We start from the raw sequence: 23,181 nt of genomic DNA, 5'->3' as shown, positions 1-23,181 counted from the left end.
CAAGATGGCAATCGTACGATATCATATTAATCCATTGATTTTGAGCAACCCCAGAATGATGGGATGTCATGGAAAACTCCCATAAGTCTATCTACTATCCCACTAGTGCTACACTGGATTCAATTATGGGCTCGTATGCTGATGACATCCTAAACTAGTTCCCCAAACTCCAGTCCTTATGGCCACCCAACAGATCAAGTTATTAGTATTTCCTTAGTATTGCAGGTGATGGAGTTATCAATGCATCAGAAATGGCCACAGGTTCTCTTAGCTGTGAAATACTATGGAAATCCTGAAAACATGATCTGTTGGGGGCCGTGAGGACTGGAGTGTCAGAAATACTGTCCTAATAGATGGCACTAGTATTTTGTGATTTTACGATTTAGGAGCTATAATGAAAAGTTTCTTAAAAAGGAATAGGTCACCAGGATTTTGCCACCTAATCTGGACCATGGCCACAATGACTCCGTCAGCTCCATTTAAGGGACACAGTCACAGAACGTTACAACTCTACATGAACGATCACGGAGGTTTGCAAATGAACGTACAATGAACGTTGTTCCAGACACAATAGACAAAGTACCTGAGGGGATGGGTGGGGGAGGGGGTGGTAATAAGGTGTTAGTCTTGCTGTGGACAGCACTAGGTAAAGGAGATGTTGCAGTATCTTTCATACCATACAGTTTTGATTCTTTTGAAAGGGTTCTTGGTAAAGATGATCCTCTTGAAGCATTTGGCGATTCGGTCTTTAGTGTTTTCGAGTTATAGTGCAGCTAAACAGAAACACGTTATCATTTAATTTCACATAGTTGAAGAAAATTCTAATTTTCTGTAGCCAAGACCCCCTAGCATTCAATCCCGGAACACAGAGGAGTTAAAACCGAAAACTTAAAAGCTTTGTCAAGCGTTTTCTTAGGCATTGGTTGTTATAAAAAAAATAAAAATAAATGGAGGCATTCTCACCTATTGTCACCCTGTGCATCCATTGCAGGATGCTTCGGTGGTTAAAAATGCTGACTGTGCAGACCAGATGTTACCAGACCGCTGAAGCCTGTGACTGGTGGCAGCGGTCAGTTGAGTGCAGCAGCGCATCATGAGAGAAATATCTGACGATGAGCTGGTCCGGTCACAGGATTCATTGACAATGACATGGAGCAGTTATAACTTATGATGCGGACATCCACCCTTGGAGTGAAAGCTATGGGGTTAACAACAGGTGACGACATACAGTAGAATCCCAGTATTTTATAACAGCCCATGCCTGAAAGAAATGTCAAGAGCTTGACAATGCCTTTAAAAGGAACCTGTCACGTCCAGAAATGCAATTTATCTGTAGATATAGGGTTAATCTTTAAATAAATAGCGTTTAAATCTTGTGCAGCCGCTAGAATGAGACAATTAGGTTATATTCTTCCTGCAGCCTAAAAAATGGCCAACATCATACAGGGAGCAGGGAAAGGGATTAGTGGTGCCTCACCGGAATCCAAATGAACACAGGTGCCAGGAACAAGTGGCTGGATAGCACTCTGTAGCAATAGCAAAAAAGGAAAAAAAGGTCCAGCACCAGGCATCTCTTCATAAAATCTTCAGTACTTTATTCTCATGTCAAGAAAGAAAACATCATGGGGGGATGCAGCCCCTAAACGCCTGACGCGTTTCAAACAAAGTTCTTAGTCATAGGCAATGCAGTTATCCGGCTACACAGGATCTGCATGCTATTTACATGAAGATTAACCCTATATTTGAAGGTAAATAGCATTTCTGAATGTGACAGGTTGATTGTGAATGGTACTAAAAAACCTCACCCAAGAGATCTTTTCATTCACCATGCAGATATACCTTAAACAGGTAAGGGCATGCACATTAAAACATGCGGCTTACTTTACGGTGGATGGAGTCTGTGCATCAGATGTTTCCCACACCTTTTTTATCTTCCCTTTTCTTTTTTTCAGTCATCCCCATATTCTTTTCCCCATTCCCAATTTTCCCAAAGAGCCTATATAATTCCCCAAGAATAGGCAACATAATTTCTCAAAGAAGCAGAAAAAAAACAGTAATCTACTCCCACTGCAATATTCCATGAAACATAGGGCTACCATAACAGAAATATACTAAAATATACTAATACCCTACATGGACCTGTGACCACTTCTTCATTTGCCTAAATGACAACACCATAGACCTGGACACTACAGACCATGTTAGCGCCAAGTATGATCACCTACCATTAGAGATGAGAGGATCAATTTTGCAGGACTCCGGACCAGCGTCAATGGTATCTGGCAGCTTGATGGGAGATCCATGAATCTCTGACCTTCCAGCACCCCTGCCACAGCATTTGATTTGTCAAGGCTGGTGCAATGTCATCTGTGCGATGTGACTGGAGTCCCACCAATCAATTCGCTCATCTCTACCTACCATATTTGATCCCACCCTATATTTCCCTCTTCTCTATAGTGTCCTTTATTTTTACTTTGCCCCTGTCATTGTTTCAAAAATTATGTTGAAAAATGTTAAAATGAAAACCTAAAAGTAAAAAAACAAAATGTTGCTTAAATGTCTAAATGTCTTATAAACAGTTGTATGGATAGAACAAAGCTCAATAATAGAATAGAGTATTGAAGACCACCATCAAGGGGCGGATAGCATATTACAACACATTATTACTGTGGATATATGGAGATAGTTAGAAAAATGCAAAGTTGAATGTTTCGCAGCCAGAAAATCTGAATGGTACAATATTATTAACATGAGCACACTATTAATAAGTGAGTGGCTCATGCCAATAGCTAAGCCAACCCCCTTCTCTGTTACAGGAGATGCACAGACAGACGGACATAGGAAACTATGTCCTTTGTCACGCACATACTAGAAGTATAGCTGCCAGGACAGGATCGATATCTAAAGAACAGAGTACCATTGTAAATACAAAAAAATTACTAAGCTTTATGTATTTATAGCCCTAAAAAGTTAAAATATTTTTTTGAATGGATAAACCACCTAAAAAACTTTCCAATGTCCACTTACTACTCTACTGGTCCACTCTACCAAAATTCGGGTCCACTCACCAAATTTTAGAGTACCTCACCACAGATGATATGATTATTACAAAGTAGTTACAGTGGGTACGGAAAGTACCGTATTCAGACCCCTTTAAATTTTTCACTCTTTGTTTCATTGCAGCCATTTTGTAAATTCAAAAAAGTTCATTTTTTTCACATTAATGTACACTCTGCACCCCATCTTGACTGAAAAAAAACAGAAATGTGGAAATGTTTGCAAATTTAATAAAAAGTAATACTGAAAAATCACATGGATATAACTATTCAGACCCTTTGCTCAGACACTCATATTTAAGTCACATGCTGTCCATTTCCTTGTGATCCTCCTTGAGATGGTTCTTCTCCTTCATTGGAATACAGCTGTGTTTAATTAAACTGATAGGACTTGATTTGGAAAGGCACACACCTGTCTATATAAGGCCTCTTTCACACTTCAGTTGTTTGGCGTCAGTCTAAAACCGCCAGTTTCCTCAAATAACGGATCCGTCATTTTTTTTTTGGCGGATCCTTTATTTTCCCATAGACTTGCATTGGCGACGGATTGTGACGGATGGTCGTCCGTTCCATCCGTCATGCGACGGATCTGTCGAACTTTGGCGGACGTTGTCTAGACATAGACGGACATTGAAACGTTTTTTGTCAACGCCAAAATGGCGGTTCGCTGCGGATCCGTCGCGTCCGTCATTCCATAGAATGGCCGCCTATGGGCGACGGATCCGTCGCGACCGTCATTTCGGCGGATCCGTCGCCCCAATCCGCTTTTTCAATTGCGCATGCTCCAAAAAGTAGATACTTTTCCCAGACAACCCCCAAGTAACGGATCCGTAAAAAAAACGGATCCGTTGGAACCGTTTTCTCAACAATTGTGACGGATCCGTCGATCCGTCACTATGTCGGAAGTGACTGACGCCAAACAACTGAAGTGTGAAAGAAGCCTAAGACGTCACAGCTCACAGTGCATGTCAGAACAAATGAGAATCATGAGGTCAAAGAAACTGACCAATGAGTTCAGAGACAGAATTGTGGCAAGGCACAGATCTGGCCAAGGTTACAAAAGAATGTCAGCAGTAATCAAGGTTCCTAAGAGCACAGTGGCCTCCATAGTCCTTAAATGGAAGAAATTTGGGACCACCAGAAGTCTTTCTAGACCTGGCCGTCCAGCCAAACCGAGCAATCGTGGGAGAAGAGAGCCTTGGTGAGAGAGGTAAAGAAGGACCCCAAGATCACTGTGGCTGAGCTCCAGAGATGCAGTAGTGAGATAGGTGAAAGTTCCACAAAGTCAACTATCACTGCAGCCCTCCGCCAGTCAGGCCTTTATGGCAGAGTGGCCCAACGGAAGCCTCTCCTCAGTGCAAGACCTATGAAAACCTGCATAGGGTTGGCTAAAAAAGACATGAAGGACTCCCAGACTATGAGAAATAAGATTCTCTGGTCTGATGAGATGAAGATAGACCTTTTTGGTGATAATTCTAAGGCTTCTTTCACACTTCGGTCGGCTGGGGGCCGTCAGAATGCGTCACTGCGACGTATCAACGGATGTCTTAAAAATAGTGGAAAACGGCTGTAACGCATCCAGTTTTTTTACGGATGCGTTGAATTATGCACTGCCTTAAATAATTTGAATGGGGAGAGAGAGAGAGAGATTCCCCTAACTAGAAAATCCTTCCAGGCATGCTCAGAAGAGAAAAACTGGATACGTCACTGGATTCCTGTTTTTGACGGTCAGCAACGGATCCTGCGCCCATAGGCTTCCATTATAGCCGCCGACGGACAGCGCAGGACCCGTCGCTGAGCGATTTTCTGATGTGCAGAAAAAACATTCCTATGAATGTTTTCTCCATCCGATGGACCGTTATAATCCGACGGATCCAGTGCACGAGGGATGAATCGGATGGCCATCCGTCACAATCCATCGCTAATACAAGTCTATGGGAAAAAACAGGATCCTGCAGAAAAATTTGCAGGATCCTGTTTTTTCAAAAATCGACGGATTATGACGGGAGCTAAAAGACGGAAGTGTGAAAGAAGCCTAAGCAGTATGTGTGGAGAAAACAGGCACTGCTCATCACCTGCCCAATACAATCCCAACAGTGAAACATGGTGGTGGCAGCATCATGCTATAGGGGTGTTTTCCAGCTGCAGGGACAAGAAGACTGGTTGTCATTGAAGGAAACATGAATTCAGCCAAGTACAGAGATATCCTGGATGAAAACCTCTTCCAGAGTGCTCTGGACCTCAGACTTGACCGAAGGTTCACTTCCCAACAAGACAATGACCCTAAGCACGCAGCTAAAATAACAAATGAATGGCTTCAGAATAACTTTGGGACCACTCTCGACTGGCCCAGCCAGTGCCCAGACCTAAACCCAATTGAGCATCTCTGGAGAGACCTGAAAATGGCTGTCCACCAACGTTCACAATCCAACCTGACGGAACTGTAGAGGATCTGCAAGGAAGAATGGCAGAGGATCCCCAAATCCAGGTGTAAAAAACTTGTTGCATCATTCCCAAGAAAACTCATGGCTGTACTAGCTCAAAATACTGAGCAAAGGGTCTGAATACTTATGACCATGTGATATTTCATTTTTTCTTTTTTAATAAACTTGAAATTACTACATTTCTGCTTTTTTCAGTCAAGATAGGGTGCAGAGTGTACATTAATGAGAAAAAAATGAACTTTTTTGAATTTACCAAATGGCTGCAATGAAAGAAAGAGTGAAACATTTAAAGGGGTCTGAATACTTTCCGTACCCACCGTATGTTCATGTAAATGGCCTTAGCCATGTATATTGTTCGTACAGAACTTACCTTCACGTCAACCCCAGGAATATAGAAGACTGTGGTTTCAGAGTCACTTGCTTTAGTTTGCAGAGATGATGGCACTTTCTTCCCAGCCAGTAAATGAGTTGTAGATGCATAATTATTTTGAAACTTTTTCTTTTTAGAAGGGGAGTCTTGATCAAGACTTCGAGAGCTTCGGTCATAGCTGCTGCGCAAACAATAAACAGGATGCGCTCCGTAAATGGTATACGTATGAGGATAGTCCAGCAAACATATTCGCACGCAAGTGGTTTTATGTGCACTAAATAGCCGATTACACATGATATATTAAAATAGTACTAAGGCTTAAAAAAGTGAAATTACCATCATTCTCATGATATAAAAAATCAGCACAAATTACACAAAAAACTGATATATTAATATACAATATTAGTAAGAGTAGTGTATTACTATGATCGATGAAAAAATAGCTATAGAAAATGTAAAATCAGAATCTATATTGCATTCCCATACTGTAAAAAGATTTACCGTAAGTACGTTTTCGCAAAAGATTCACTGTGGTTTCAAATATCTATTTGGCTTTTTAACCAGTACTAGTTGATTAAAAGGGTTGTCCAGGCCTGACATAAAAGACCGCAGTCACTTTAAGTGCCTGCAGTCTGCTGAATCGTGGCAGCGAGTGCTGCACATACAGTCAGGATTCCCCGATATTGCCAGTGCAAGTAAGTGGCCATGTGACCGCATGTTTGCGATTTGCCAGATATGTCTAGTCGGCTTGTGACCACAGTTATGCAAATGGCATATATGCGGTACAATACATGTCACAATGTGACCCCATTCACCTGCATTTCACTGTGATGTACCGGCGGTATACAGCACTCATTTGCTGAGCGACCTATGCGAACATCCGCCTTAATTGGTCTGTGCTTAGACACTGATAACTATTAAAATTACCGTCTCAAACTTATGTCATCATGATCTGGTTGTAGAGTTGTGGGGTGTAGCACACATTTGCCACAGTCTATTTCCACTCTTATGTCTAGCTCAAAGTCTATGTTCCTTTCAGTTGCAGTGCTAGACACGTTTCGGCTGGATGGAGTAGATGGCCAGCGCTCTGTAAACAGTTGGTGAACTGCCGCAAATCCAGACGACTTCTTCCGGTTGTTTGGTCTGAGTGAAACAGGATTACATCGTTGCTGTGTAATCTTAACAATTTTTCAACAATTTGTCTAGAAACATACCTTAAAGTGGACCTATCAGCTTAATATGCTGGCCTACATAAAGGCAATACAGTATGAGGGTAGGTCCGTACTGTAAATATCCAAAATGACACGCAAAAAAATGTTGTTTATTTTGGTTAGTAGTAGCACTGAAAGAAAACTCTAGACACACAGTGGCCAATTCAGTAAGACAGGCATTTCCTATGCTGGAGGACTCGTTGGAGTACAATGCACCAAATTCATTATGAAGCACCAGTGGCTTTATAAAATCGGCGCATCTTATCAGAGGCGGGGGCCTCCATTGCACCTGGCAGTTTCAGTCAGGGGCTGGAGTAGTTTCTGGAATCAAAAACGAGGACAGTTTTGCAGAATTTGACAGGTGGGCATAGCTGTGCCCTGTCCTACCCAGCTGCTCCCAAGCTAGGTCCATTTTTGTGCAGCTGCTTCAAAGTGCCATAAAAACGACAAAAGGGGCAAAATGTTTGCGCAATTGCGAGTTGCGCAAACATTTTGAAACTTTTTAAAGTATTTTAAGCAAGTTTTCTGAAGTAAAAGCTTTGATGAATTGTCCCCAAAGTTTATGAGCCTGATATATTAATGAGGATATATCAGGGATTGACAGATTGCTGTGCAAGCTCTCTCCCAACTTCTCCCTGCCCCTCAGAGTAGTGACTGTAGGGCTTCTGTGTATGCACTCCAATCACCATTTCTTCCTGCCCCTCATGTAGCGTTGGCAGACTGCTGTGTATGCTCTCCTCACCTCTCCAGGGTAGTGATTCACAGATTGCTTTATACAAACTTCCACCATTTCTTCTTGCCCCTCATGGTAAATGACTGAAGTCTGCTGTGTATGCACTACCCCCACTTCTCCCAGCCCCTCAGAATAATGATTGACAGATTCCGGTGTATGAACTGTAATGATTGAAAACTGCTGTTTATGCACTCCCTCCACCTCTCATTGCCTCATGTTAGGGATCACGGGCTACTGCCGTGTCTATGCACCACCTCTCCCGACACTCAGGTAGTGGTGATTGACAGACTGCTGTGTACGCACTCCCATTACCTCTCAGGATACTAATTGACAGGCAGCTATGCATGCACTCCCCTCAACGTTTTCTGTCCATTACGGTAGTGATTACACACTGATGTCTATAAACTCCAACCATCTCTCTCTTCCCCCCTCATGACTCCCACTATGTCTCCCTCCCCCTCATGCTTCCCACTACTACTCCTACCCCTCATGACTTTCACCACCTCTCCCTCTCATGACTCCCCCCACCTCTCCCTCCCCCTCATGACTTCCACTACCTCTCCCTGCCACACATGACTACTACCACCTCTCCCTGCCCCACATGACTACCACACCACCTCTCCCTGTCCCTCATGCTTCCCACTACCACTCCTAGCCCCTCATGACTTTCACCACCTCTCCTTCCCTCTCATGACTCCCACCACCTTTCCCTGCCCCTCATGACTTCCACTACCTCCTCTCCCTGCCCCACATGACTCCCACCACCTTTCCCTGCCCCTCATGACTTCCACTACCACCTCTCCCTGCCCCACGACTCCCACCACCTCTCCCTGCCCCTCATGACTTCCACTACCACCTCTCCCTGCCCCACATGACTCCCACCACCTTTCCCTGCCCCTCATGACTTCCACCTCTCCCTGCCCCACGACTCCCACCACCTCTCCCTGCCCCTCATGACTTCCACTACCACCTCTCCCTGCCCCACATGACTTCCACCACCTCTCCCAGTCCATCATGACTCCCACCACCTCTCCCTTCCCCCTCATGACATACAGCATAACATTTTTGTGTCATTTTGGCTACTAAAGTATAGCTGTAATAGACTGCCTTCAAATTGGGAAGCATTTCAGGCTGACAGATCCACTTGTATACTAGAAAAAAGGCATACTTGCATTAATAAACTCAAAGAATAGATTCAGAAAAATAAGAAACTCAGCTGACCTTAATTTTGTGCTTAAAATACCTTTTTCTAGTTTGCACCTGAATTAAGGCCACTTACTGTGGTCTCCTGTAGATATACATCTTTTCTCTATCATGATCTTCCTCTTTTTCAGAGTCTTCTGATGATGAAGAAGTAGTGTCTTCCCTCTTTTCTTCGGTCTGGAAAGGAATGCCTGGTGAAAAAACTTGTGGGGTGTTGGGGGAACTGAACACGGAATGTGAACCATCACTAATGGATGAGTAATGAGATGGACCATCAATGGAAACTGACAACAGATCAGCATCTACCTCCTCTGGAAACTGTGTCAAAGGGAAAACATAACAAAATACAGTTATAACACGTTTTACTTAAGACATTTTTTTCCCATGGCATCATTTAAGCAACTGCTAGTGATGAAATAGAGCAATTACATAAAAAAGCAGCAGCAATTAAAGTCCCAACAGATCTCCACTATAACAGACACTGATTAGTGAGCGATGTAAATGTGGGAACATGGCGAATTATGAGGCATTTCCAAACAGAGCATAGGAATGAAGACCAGCCACCGAGAGCAAGTAAACAAGGAGCCAAACAAGATGGAACACGGATTCATTAAGATTGCCTGAAAATCAAATACGATTAGTGATAAGAAATTATTCATGCAGACTCGAGCAGAAAACTGTACAGCAACCTCATTAATAACCGGTTCAGGGGTTCTTGACAGATTTATGGGGATCCAAAACTGCTGAATGACCCAATTATGGATCACACTGCAATACAGTTGTATAATATGCCAACAGTGGTGCCAGTAAGACATATAATGTACACCTCATTATTTCCTTTAAGAAATTTAATTCAATGGAATTTAGAAAATGCTTTCATTTGTTCTAGTAACAGAAGTGCAGAAATGTCCAAGAGCAGAGATCTTAGGAAATCCCTCTATATAGAAGTATGTGTGGTAACCTACACATATAGAGCACTGCATGCGGACCAGGTAGTAATGTGGTGTAATGTAAAGTATACCTATCTCTTCATATATTATCACTCTGCACACATCCCGCCAATCATTGTGGTTCACATCCTGAGACCTCCACCAATTGCCAAAAAATTGTTCTAAAACATGCAGCTCATCAGGCACTCATCTCCTGTGTGACACCACGCACACGGTGTATGGGTTAACTACAATGTCTATGAGCCCACACTCCACTCTGGACAATCTCACACTAAACACCGGTAATTTCAGTAAAATGCACTTTACTTCGGTCCCAGGATTGCAGATAGACACATCAGTGGAATGAATGACAGCTGTTTCGTGTTTTGTTTGATTCTATTTTTCCTTGTAACTGGGTGTAGTGGTAGTGACAGCTTTTTTTCTTTTGGTCTTTGTCCACTACAGATTAGCCCAATGCTTTGCTCTTAACCATTCTTGGATGTTTTTAGCTCTATGTTTTGGGTCAAAATATTGTTGGAGGACCTATGACCTATAACTCAGACCAAGCTTTCTGAAACTGTGAAGCATATTCGCTTCCAGATTGTCTTGATAGTCCTGACATTTATTTGTACCTTGAACAGATTCAAGACACCCTGTGCAGTAAACCAGCCCCAAAACAACCAAACCTCCTCCATGTTTCACAGTAGGTACAATGTTCTTTTCTTTGTAAGTTTCATTCTTGCATCTGTGAAGATAGAGCTGATGTGTTGCCAAAATACTTTGTCTCTTCTGTCCAAAGGACATTCTCCCAGAAGCTCTGTGGCTTGTCACTGTGCACTTTGCAAATTCAAATTTCGCTTTTTATTTTCTACTTTCAGCAAAGGTTTCCTCCTCAGTTGAATTCCATGAAGTCCACCTTGGCCATGGTAAAGTTGGATGGTGAGAGCTGACACTGATGAACCTTGGAATTTACCTCTAATCGCTTTGGAAGTTGCTCTGGGCGCTTTTGTTACCATTTGTATTATCCAGCTCTTTAATTTGTCATTAATTTTCCTCTGACAGCCACTTCCAGGGAGGTTGGCTACAGTCCCATAGACCTTACATGGTTTATTCACCTACAAACATGATCAGTCAGTCTGCCTATTCAAAATGTGAAAAGTGGTCACTGTGATGTTTCGTATCACGATGGTGTATCACAATGAACATGGACTAAAGAAAGCTGAGGAAAGAGTTGTTTATAGACAAACCTGTTAAAAGGTAAAGGCTATAAGACCATCTGCAAACAGATTGATGTTCTTGTTCCTACAGTTGCACATATTATTTAGAAGTATTTTTTTTTTTACTTAGATGCATGCAAATGGAGCTAAAAATCATTTTTGCAATTGGGTTTTATTAAAAATGTTGAACTGTTTGCCTCCTGTAGCCACTATATTACACTGTCTAGTGCAAGATGCAGAGTGAGTTAACGGCATGGGCCATATTCTCTTTATTTTTAATTATTCTGTTGAACCACAATTCAAAAGCAATGGCTGATATTCATTAATTGATATCCAGGAAATTTAAATAGAAAATTAAGTTTGTCACTTTCAAGTTACAGTATTTCAGTGATTATCGTGGGTTTTTCTTACTAACAAAAGGGTACCCACAAGTGTGTCAACGTCTATACATCTATATACACACATACAAATGAATATAGATAAACACACATATATGTATACATACATACACACACACATATATCTCTCTATATACTCCTTAACACGGAGACTGAGACACAAGAAGGAAAAGATTGACATTCTACTCTGCACAAGTGTACATACATACATACAAGTGTACAGAGATAGGTGTCAGTCTGTGTCCGCTGGACCCTGAGCCAAAAGTAGCATGTAGTAAATGAATAAACTTATACTGAATCTTTTCCTGCAAAACTATACACCAACTCCTCCTGATGCGGGCAGGTCAAAAATGTTCAAAGCACATCATTATTTAAAGCACATAATTTTAATTAATAAAGTAAGTTTGTGATTAAAGTTATCAATCTCAAATTTGAACCGGCATTAAATAAGAGTTGTTGCACACTCTGCTTTGGTTTCATGTAACAAAGAGAGTAAAATTTGGATGAAGTTGGAGTAGATTTACAAGACAGTTTTCCATTTACAAATACCTTGAAATACCCTTCCTCCCATGAATATCGAGACTGATGATTAAATCCTAAAACTCTCTTATTCAACTTCAATTTTTGAAAAGAAGAAAGAAAATGATAATGGATTTTAGATAATTATAATTAAGCAACAGAAACCAAATCACAGCTCTGATGTTTAGAAGGAGATCATACATATATGACCAAAGGCACCGCACACTGCATATATGTCAGAAGCACGGAAATCAAGGATGACATTCTCTTAATGGCATTGATAGTAAAATTACCATTCAGAGGGCTATAGTGCACTTATCCGCACTGCTGCATGATAGATGCAAACAAAATGACCCAATACATACCCTTACCCTAGGATTGATGCATCTTATATTTGTGTTTAATATCACAAGTTCATCAGAGAATTACAATATAGGGATATTTTTTGTAAAATCCCATTAGCAGCACAACTGATTACTACAGCAGTGATACTAAACTGGCGTTCTGACGTGCAGGCCTTAGTGTGGTACTTACACTGTCCTGAATGTTGAAGGTCACTCTGGGACCGGCAGGAGAAGCCGCTTCAATACGGATTTCAGGAAGTTCTTCACCGTCTAATCTTGAGCTGTATAGTGGGAAAAAAAAGTCTGATCACTGTAAGGCCCTAATCACACATCATTTTTTTTTTCTTTTTTGTTCAAATGAAACCTGGATCAATTTGGTTTTTCAGATTTTCATCTGTGTTTTGATTTCTGCATCTATTTTTACTATTAACATGTCATATTCCTTTTTCTCGTACTCAAATAAAAAGTGTTTTCGCTGTGGAAGACCTGCCCTGTCCCGCATTACAGACAACCTATTAATTTGAATGGTAGCTCTGTAACATAGTTGCACCTGTGGTGGTGCTACAAGGTAACTTACTACTGGTAGGAGTTTCAGCTCAGGTAACAGCTGATCACTGGGGGTCTCAAGCATGGGGACAATCTGTGACATGTATACTACAGAAGGACCCTTCTGACGAATAATGTATAAGGCCAGGTTCACATAGCGCCTTAGCGTTACATTACTGGCTCTGTCAGGTCTTCTGTCTTAAGCCCTGGAAAACGGAATTTGGACATTTCCGCTGACGGGGCCATTGAGCGTAATGATGCAGAGGAAGTCACTACATGCCCTGTTGAACATAATTTTCATCCATAGCTGGCTGAGGTGGGCAGCCGGCCTCAAATGTGAGGTGAGGACACAGCAGAAAATGATGTCTTACTCCGTCTGCATCATTACAGTCAATGGCCACGTCAGCGCATATGTACGAATGCTATTTTCCAGATTAAGCCACGACACAGCTACTGACGTGAGAGTAAAATGCAATATGGACACACCCTAAATTGTAGAACCCCTTTAAGTTTATTTCCACTGCCTCTCCCCAAACTGTATTACTTTTAATAGACTTTCACAATATATGGAAGTTTTAGAGGAAGGAAGAGATAAGGAGAAGGATGTTATTTTCTCCCTGCACTGCGAATAGGGGGATCAGTTGTACCTTTGTGTTTGATAGACGGAAATGTGCAATATTTTATGAATAGAAAGATACCTTCACAGAATTAACAGGTTTTCAAAAAAATACCAAACTGCAATATTTAATAAATTACCTTGCTCTGTCTGTTCTTTTTAGAGGTGGTCTTCCCGATGCAGTGATGCTCTTGGAACGATTATAGCTTGGTTTATATCCAAGGCCCCATTTATCCTTCAGTGAAGCTGCCTTCAATCATAAAAAAGAGAAAACGTATTACCTTCTCAATAATTTTGCATATTGCAAATATATGGCCATTTGTAAAGACTCACCCTCATACTGGATCTACGCAGCTTCTTCCGAACATCTCTACGGATATCATTAACCGCCACAGACTCAAGTTGCTGATACCGCTGAATTTCCTGGTTTATAGTTCCTTCACTTGCTCCAAGTTTCCTTATAGAAAATGAGAGCTGCTTAACAAACGCCCTTGAGCTAGAATATATATTCTACTAGACCCTTCATAACCGGACGGGAGAATTTTGCACTTTTGTGTTTTCCTCTCCTTCTTCCAAGAGCCATATCTTTTTATTTTTCTGTCATTATAGGTGTATGAGGGCTTTCTTTTTGTAGGACAAGTTGTAGTTTTGAATGGCATTAAAGGAACAATGCACAGTATATTTTATTCAATTGATGATACAGAATAAAATAGTAAAAAGTGCTCGGAGAAGGTGTGATCCGAGCATGCTTGGTGCTAACCGAGTGTCTTTGGTGTGCTCAAAATATGTTTGAGCCCTCGCGCATACATGCCTCGCAGCTGTTAGACAGCCAAAACACATGCAAAATTGCCTGTTTGTTAGACAGCTGCAACACGTGTAGGCGAAGGGACTCGAACAAAAAATAAACGCTCTTGACATGTACGTTGGGAGTTTTCTCCAGGATTCACCAAGTATTGAATTATAAAGTGATTTGTTTCAAAACGAAAAAACGAAAAGATATTAGTATAGCTTAAGTATTACTATAGAAAAATGTGCAAGTCTACTTTTATACACCATATCAATTATGGATCTATTATTTGAAGACCCTAAATAAAAAAAAAAGTTGATACAGAAAAACAATCAGCCCATGCCGAAGGGATTAGGAAAGTTCCCTCATTGCCCACTTACTTGAGATCATCAATAACTTTGGCTTGTTCATTCAGCTCTCGTATATCAACTAGACGCTTCACAAACTTCTGTCCTCCCCGTGCGCTCTGAGATCCAGCCTGCCCTGGTCGCCTGTAGTCTGCGCTCTCCTGGATTAATATATCACATTACATTCGGATTTAGCCCCACAATAGCACTGACTGTATGACAACCAATAACCATGTAAGTTAGGCATGCAGTAATCATGGATTAAGATTCAATTAAATTCCTTGTGACATTCACCAGTGATCCGAGTTTGGTTGATTTGATTAAGGTTGGCTCATTTTTACATACATTTGCCCATGAGTGAGACCTGCTTGCGTTCGTATGTAAACTGACAGAACCGGATGTTTCTGAACCAGAGAGATAATCTGCAGGGACTGAGTAACGTTGTCGTTTGGGGTGCAGGCCAAGTAGGTGATTTACAAGTCGCTGACCAAAGGTAAGTTTGTGGCTTTCTCCATTTACACAAACTGCTTCTGGGCTCTAAACAGCAAACAGCGCGGTTAGTTCTAAATGCTACAGGACAAAATAGTTACGTTACTGCGGATCTTATATTCATCTTACATCTTTCTAAAGCTTAAAAATGTGAACGGAGTAGATGACATTACCTACAATTCTCTAATGTGTAACTTATAGCCAAATGACTACCTTCAAAAAGCAAAGGAAAGACGGGCAAAAAAGAATGTATTGGAAGCGATGGTGTGGCCTCAAGGACCATACTATGTAAGTATTCTCTTTCTGATTTAGAAAAAACAAGGCAACAAAGTGTGTTTGTACCAAAGAAATCTTTCTGGAAGTAGTGCAATTTCGGGAAGAACCCCAATAATAGCTTTCACTACTGAGGAGAGCAGCCTGGTTGAAGATAAAATTGAACAGCTCCAAGCGACATTACCAAGTCCCAGACTCCATGGCACTCACCCACTGATAACATAGTGCTTCTTACACTGGAGTAGGTCAGTGGACATGTGGAATAACTGCACGGAAGCTTTATAACAAAGGACAACCGCAGATATATATGGGATGATGCCATGGATCCCCCCCCCATCATCATCAGATATGTTCTCATACATACAGATCTGCCATGTTACAGTTGTGCACAAAAGTTTACATACCCGGCAGAATTTTTGCTTTCTTCTCCTTTTTTGCAGAGAATATGAATGATAACACCAAAACTTTTTCTTCACTCATGTTTAATGGTTGGGCAAAGCCATTTATTCTCAAACTACTGTGTTTTCTCTTTTTAAATCATAATGACAACCCAAAACATCCAAATGACCCTGATCAAAACTTCACATACCCTGGTTGACATAAATGGGTTTGAATGGCTACTAAAGGTAACATCCTCACCTGTGACCTGTTTGCTTGAAATCAGTGTGTGCATAAAAGCTGAGTGAGTATTTGGGATCCAGACAGACTCTTGCATCTTTCAGCTACAGACTTTTCTGGATTATGAGTCATGGGAAAAGCAAAACAATTGTCAACGGATCTACGGGAAAAAGTAGTTGAACTGTATAAAACAGGAAGGGGATACAAAAAGATATCCAAGGAATTGATAATGCCAGTCAGCAGCATTCAAACTGTGATTAACAAATGGAAAATCAGGGGCTCTGTAAAAACAAAATCACGGTCAGGTAGAGCAACAAAACTTTCGTCCACAACTGCCAGGAAAATTGTTCAGGATGCAAAGAAAATCCCACAAATAAGATCAGCTGAAATATGACAACAATCCAAAACACAAGGCCAAGTCGACCTGACAGCAGAACAAAGTGAAGGTTCTAGAGTGATCATCTCAGTCTCATGACCTCAATATCATTGAGCCACTCTGGGGAGATCTCTAGTGCGTAGTTCACGCTAGACAGCCCAGGAATTTACAGAAACTGGAGGCTTTTTGACAAGAAGAGTGGGCAGCTTTACCATCTGAGAAAATAAAGAACCTCATCCACAACTACCACAAAAGACTTTACACTGTCATTGATGTTAGAGGTGGCAATACAAGGTATTAAGAAATGAGGTATGTGAACTTTTAATCAGGTAGTTACTGTTGGAGAAATAGCGCAAAATAGAGTCTTATCCGAGATTCAGATGGTTAAGATTGTACTCACAAGATAAACCATAAACTGGCTCTATGATAGTATTCTCTGCAGCAGATCCATAGGTCTAATATTGACCAACTGAAGGAAAAAAAATGGCAGATGTGGTGCTTTTTTCTGATGAAGAGGTCGGTGAACTCCAAAACGCGTTGAATAAACATCCTATATGACATACGTCTGGACTTTCACTTATTCAGCAGCACAGAGTGAATCCACGTCTACCCATTTTTTTAATCTTTTGATCAGGGTCATTTGGGTTGTCATTATGATTTAAAAAGAGAAAACAGAGTAGTTTGGCAATACAAGGCTTCAGCCAACCACTAACCATGAGGGGAGAAAAAGGTTTGGTGTTATAATTCATATTCTCTAAAAAAAAAATAAAGGCCAAGAAAGCTAAAATTCTGCCGGGGTATGTAAACTTTTGAGGACAATTGTATATCTAATATAGGAGGGTTGTCAAAGGCACAGGTAAGTTAGTGCATGTAATGCGTCAGCATGCTGCACTATTCTGATAGGAGAACTGGTGCCAACGTGAACAGTGTTAGCCAAATAGTGCAGTTATTTCCTCTCTATAAAAGCTATTAGACCAAGAATAAAGCTTTGCAATCCCTAACACAAAGCTATGTGTATGGCTTTCATTCTAGAAAGATAAAAGATGTGAACACTTACACAGTAAATGGCAAAGATCAGTCGCAGCATACGGAGCACAATAATAATGGCAGCCAGAACTTACTGCATGTACGGTGGGAGACATAGTATCAATGTCGTCTTCGTCTGACAGGTCAGCTATATTCACAGAGTTCAGGTCCGCAATGTCATCAACGTCTTCTTCTCCGGTCAGTGTGGTGAGGGTATTGCCAAGAGCATTAAGCCTTTTACCAATGTTTGGGTCCATGTGCACATCAATGCCACACATCTTCCATAACACATTCAGAGTCCATATGCCCGCACTGCGGCTTTCTACAGTACAAAAAACAAATATCAGATGTGTATGTACTTAAAGAGGTGCTGTCACCGGGTCTAAAGTGGACTCGTTACTCTTATTTTATTCCTGCAGCTCCCTGGAGTATTTCGGTTTAGCTTTTAATTCCGCTACATGGTTCCAGGGAAATGAGCCTTTTTATTTAGGTCTAATTTTTGTGTTTTTCACCAAGGAGGCGGTGCTCACAATTTAATTATGCAGAGCAGCCTGAAAACACGCCCCTAGATATTCTGACATGTTACTAAAGACCAGAAAAACTAGCATATCTGGCACACTTAGTAAAAAGAGCCCAAAGTATATACTACTAATACTACTATTATTAATAATTTAAAAGGGGGACAGTGGGAATAACTTAAGAGTAAAATCACTTTTGTAGTGGTGTCCGCTTTAATGTGACCATAGGGTTCAAACATATATTTCTCCAGAATACCTCACCCCATACAGTGCCTTGCGAAAGTATTTGGCCCCCTGGAACTTTTCAACCTTTTACCACATATCATGCTTCAAACATAAAGATACCAAATGTAAATTTTTGGTGAAGAATCAACAAGTGGAACATAATTGTGAAGTTGAACCAAATTTATTGGTTATTTTACATTTTTGTGGAAATTCAAAAACTGAAAAGTGGGGCGTGCAATATTATTCGGCCCCTTTAACTTAATACTTTGTTGCGCCACCTTTTGCTGCGATTACAGCTGCAAGTTGCTTGGGGTATGTCTCTATCAGTTTTGTACATAGAGAGACTGAAATTCTTGCCCATTCTTCCTTGGCAAACAGCTCGAGCTCAGTGAGGTTTGATGGAGATCGTTTGTGAACAGCAGTTTTCAGCTCTTTCCACAGATTCTCGATTGGATTGAGGTCTGGACTTTGACTTGGCCATTCTAACACCTGGATACGTTTATTTGTGAACCATTCCATTGTAGATTTTGCCTTTTGTTTGGAACAATTGTCTTGTTGGAAGATAAATCTCCGTCCCAGTCTCAGGTCTTTTGCAGACTCCAACAGGTTTTCTTCAAGAATGGTCCTGTATTTGGCTCCATCCATCTTCCCATCAATTTTAACCATCTTCCCTGTCCCTGCTGAAGAAAAGCAGGCCCAAACCACGATGCTGCCACCACCATGTTTGACAGTGGGGATGGTGTGTTCAGGGTGATGAGCTGTGTTGTCTTTACGCCAAACATATCGTTTGACATTGTTGCCAAAAAGTTTGATTTTGGTTTCATCTGACCAGAGCACCTTCTTCCACATGTTTGGTGTGTCTCCCAGGTGGCTTGTTGCAAACTTTAAACAACACTTTTTATGGATATCTTTGAGAAATTGCTTTCTTCTTGCCACTCTTCCATAAAGGCCAGATTTGTGCAGTATATGACTGATTGTTGTCCTATGGACAGACTGTCCCACCTCAGCTGTAGATCTCTGCAGTTCATCCAGAGTGATCATGGGCCTCTTGGCTGCATCTCTGATCAGTCTTCTTGTTTGAGAGGAAAGCTTCGAGGGACGGCCGGGTCTTGGTAGATTTGCAGTGGTATGATACTCCTTCCATTTCAATATGATCGCTTGCACAGTGCTCCTTGGGATGTTTAAAGTTTTGGAAATTATTTTGTATCCAAATCCGGCTTTAAGCTACTCCACAACAGTATCACGGACCTGCCTGTTGTGTTTCTTGGTCTTCATGATGCTCTCTGTGCTTCAAACAGAACCCTGAGTCTATCACAGAGTAGGTGCATTTATACGGAGACTTGATTACACACAGGTGGATTATATTTATCATCATTAGGCATTTAGGACAACATTGGATCATCCGGAGATCCACAATGAACTTCTGGAGTGAGTTTGCTGCAATGAAAGTAAAGGGGCCAAATAATATTGCACGCCCAACTTTTCAGTTTTTGAATTTCCACAAAAATTTAAAATAACCAATAAACATCGTTCAACTTCACAATTGTGTTCCACTTGTTGATTCTTCACCAAAAATTTACATTTGGTATCTTTATGTTTGAAGCATGATGTGTGGGAAAAGGCTGAAAAGTTCCAGGGGGCCGAATACTTTCGCAAGGCACTGTGCACCCCATGGAAATTTGGCCGAGCTGTCCTCAGTGTGAGGAGAATTAGCTGTTATCCAGTAAGAACATAATGATCGAGCATGTTGAAATCCAGTATCCAATACAATATCTATACTGCTTGGTATACAGCATTTTATTCAGCAGTAACATTGGAGCCTATGAGTGACGAATGTCACTGTATTGTATCCTCAGTATTAATGTGATCTGGACAGGGCATTGGAACCTGAAGATTTGGCTACAAGTGACATAACAGTTGGTATTTGGCCAACGTTGGCAGTAGGCGTGGTATCAGCAAGCCCTTACACCCCATGCTGCTTTCTAAAATAAAATGAAGAGTCTGTGTAAACTGTGCACACATTTGGAAGTAATGCTGATATTTGGTAACCTGTCCAGGAAAAAGCATTACATACACTAATATTATGCAGATTTCCTCTTCAGAGAGGAAGAGAACTAGAACTGTATTGCCGGCTATTGGGGTAGCAATCCTAAAAGTCAATATTGACCGTTTAAGAAGCCTTGCCATGTGAAGCTAAACCAGGTACTACATTTGCAGAGAGTGTTTGCCCCTCATCAGGGGAAAAGCAGGAGGTGCGATTTGGCTAGGTGGTGGGGCCTGTGACATTAACCATATCTAGGTATAGTCTACAATGATTGTTGATTTATGAAGAAAGGAAGAAAAAGTATGGATAATGGCCTTCTAAATAGCTCACTTACTATGCTTGGCAGAAATATCACATGTGGCTAGGATGAGAAGACAGTTATCTCAGTTAAGAGGATTAGAGGTGTGTTCTACTACTTTAATGTTCATTAGAAGACTTGTGGGGTCCAACACCATGCACCCCCATGAACAGCTGTATTCAGTGTTGTTGCTGGCTGGATGTTTGCATTTGCAGAAAAAAAATAATACCTAGCTAAGAATCTATGACTCAAACGGGAATGCTGCTCGGGTGAATAAAGTTAATTTTTCTCTCCACAGCTTTAGGATAAGTGCAGGTGCCATCCAGCATCATAATGCTATTAACCTGCAGATTAACCCCATATCTGCAGACTAATAGAGTTTTTTTCTGGTGACAGGTTCCCTTTAAGGTTTGCAAGAAATTCATAGAATATACTGTATAAGTGCTTCTCACTAAATAGGAATATCATCAAAAAGTTAATTTATTTCAGTTCTTCAATACAAAAAGTGAAACTCATATAGAGTAATTACAAACAGAGTGATCTATTTCAAGTGTTTATTTCTCTTAATATTGATGATTATGGCTTACAGCCAATGAAAACCCAAAAGTCATTATCTCAGTAAATTAGAATACTTTATAACACCAGCTTAAAAATGATTTTAAAATCCGAAATGTTGGGCTACTGAAATTCATGTTCAGTAAATGCACTCAATACTTGGGTCGGGGCTCCTTTGGCATCAATTACCTCATCAATGCGGTGTGGCATGGAGGCGATCAGCCTGTGGCACTGCAGAGGTGTTATGGAAGCCCAGGTTGCTTTGATAGCAGCCTTCAGCTCATCTGCATTGTTGGGTCTGTGTCTCTCATCTTCCTCTTGACAATACCCCATATGGGGTTAAGGTCAAGCAAGTTTGATGGCCAATTAAGCACAGTGATGCTGTTGTTTTTAAACCAGGTTTTGGTACTTTTGGCAGTGTGGACAGGTGCCATGTCCTGCTGGAGAATGAAATTTCCATCTCCAAAAAGTTTCGGCAGAGGGAAGCATGAAGTGCTCTAAAATTTCTAGTAGACGGCTGCGCTGACTTTTGTCTTGTTAAAACACAGTGGACCTACACCAGCAGATGACATGGCTCCCCAAACCATCACTGATTGTGGAAACTTCACACTAGACCTCAAGCAGTTTGGGTTGTGTGCCTCCCCGTTAGTCCTCCAGACTCTGGGACCTTGATTTCCAAATGAAATGCAAAATTTACTTTCATCTGAAAACACCACCTTGGACCACTGAGCAACAGTCCAGTTCTTTGTCTCCTTGGCCAGGTAAGACGCTTCTGACTTTGTCTATTGGTCATGAGTGGCTTGACACAAGGAATGCGACACTTGTAGCCCGTGTCCTGGATATGTTTGGGTGTGATGGCTCTTGAAGCAATGACTCCAATTTTTTGAATGGCCTTTCCTTAACAATCCTTCCGAGGCTGCGGTTATCCCGGTTGCTTGTGCGCCTTTTTCTACCACACTTTTTCCTTCCACTCAACTTTCCATTAATATGCTTGGATAAAGCAATCTGTAAACAGCCAGCTTCTTTAGCAATGACCTTTCGTGGCTTACCCTCCTTGTGGAGTGTGTCAATAACTGCCTTCCGGACATCTGTCAAGTCAGCAGTCTTCAGCATGATTGCGAAGCCTAATGAAACAGACTAAGGGACCGTTATAAATGCTTAGAAAGCCTTTGCAGGTGTTTTTGTTAATTATTACTGATGAGCAAATATTTTTTAGTGCTCGGAGTCCTCCGTAGTACATGCCTGCACAAGGCAATCTTGCCTTACGCAGGTGTGTACTATGGCGGACAGAGAATTAACTTCAATCCAATATTGCAGCCAGCATGCAGCCAGCAGGTAAGGAAAGGGTGAATCAAACACCCGAAAACCCCGCCCATATGACTGAAAATTGTTCCCTCCAAATTCAGGTGACAGAGTCCCTTTAATTATTCTAATTTACTGAGATAATGACTTTTGGGTTTTCATTGGCTGCAAACCATAATCATCAACATTAACAGAAATGAACACTTGAAATCTGTCCATGGAATAACAAACTGGAGGATTTGACACATTTCTTGAACAAAATCTATATATAAATAATTGTCTAAGGGGTACTTCCGTCTTTCTGTAGGCAAATTCCGTCACGGTTATTCATTCGCTGATTGGTCTCGCCAGCTGCCTGTCATGGCTGCCGCGACCAATCAGCGATGGGCACAGTCCAATTAGTCCCCCCCTACTCCCCTGCAGTCAGTGCCGGGCGGCCGCTCCATACTCCCCGCAGTCACGGCTCACACAGGGTTAATGCCAGCGGTAACGGACCGCGTTATGCCGCGGGTAACTCACTCCGTTACCGCCGCTATTAACCCTGTGTGACCAAGTTTTTACTATTGACGCTGCCTATGCAGCGTCAATAGAAAAAGGATCTAATGTTAAAAATAATAATAATAAAAAAAAATCATTATATACTCACCTTCCGCCGCCTTTCCCGCTCCTCGCCACCCTACGGTAACCGCTCTGTGCAAGCGGCAGGTTCCGGTAGCAAGGATCGTATGGCAGAAGGA

The 23,181-nt window shown here is 41.4% G+C and overlaps 1 protein-coding gene across 17 annotated transcripts in view; it reads right to left on the bottom strand.

The window, feature by feature from the left end:
* BLTP1 (bridge-like lipid transfer protein family member 1) overlaps positions 1-23,181 on the bottom strand; it is a 322,576-nt gene that overhangs the window by 36,328 nt on the left and 263,067 nt on the right. For 4 of the 17 annotated variants that reach the window (XM_077279045.1, XM_077279047.1, XM_077279048.1 and 1 more), the window contains 11 exons: positions 17,598-17,824; positions 15,066-15,257; positions 14,754-14,881; positions 13,920-14,043; positions 13,727-13,836; positions 12,615-12,705; positions 12,111-12,176; positions 9,094-9,335; positions 6,798-7,013; positions 5,871-6,051; positions 584-773 (listed from right to left, as the gene is read on the bottom strand). In XM_077279045.1, the coding sequence (XP_077135160.1) occupies positions 584-773; positions 5,871-6,051; positions 6,798-7,013; positions 9,094-9,335; positions 12,111-12,176; positions 12,615-12,705; positions 13,727-13,836; positions 13,920-14,043; positions 14,754-14,881; positions 15,066-15,257; positions 17,598-17,824 (1,767 nt within the window). The remainder of the gene's footprint in view (positions 1-583; positions 774-5,870; positions 6,052-6,797; positions 7,014-9,093; positions 9,336-12,110; positions 12,177-12,614; positions 12,706-13,726; positions 13,837-13,919; positions 14,044-14,753; positions 14,882-15,065; positions 15,258-17,597; positions 17,825-23,181) is intronic. The other 13 variants (XM_077279056.1, XM_077279058.1, XM_077279060.1 and 10 more) reach the window with 11 other exon arrangements.

The sequence above is a fragment of the Ranitomeya variabilis genome, chromosome 1 (assembly GCF_051348905.1).
Source record: "Ranitomeya variabilis isolate aRanVar5 chromosome 1, aRanVar5.hap1, whole genome shotgun sequence".
Lineage (NCBI taxonomy): Eukaryota > Metazoa > Chordata > Amphibia > Anura > Dendrobatidae > Ranitomeya > Ranitomeya variabilis.
The sequence above is the reverse complement of the archived record's forward strand: the minus strand, read 5'-3'. Positions and strand labels throughout refer to the sequence as shown.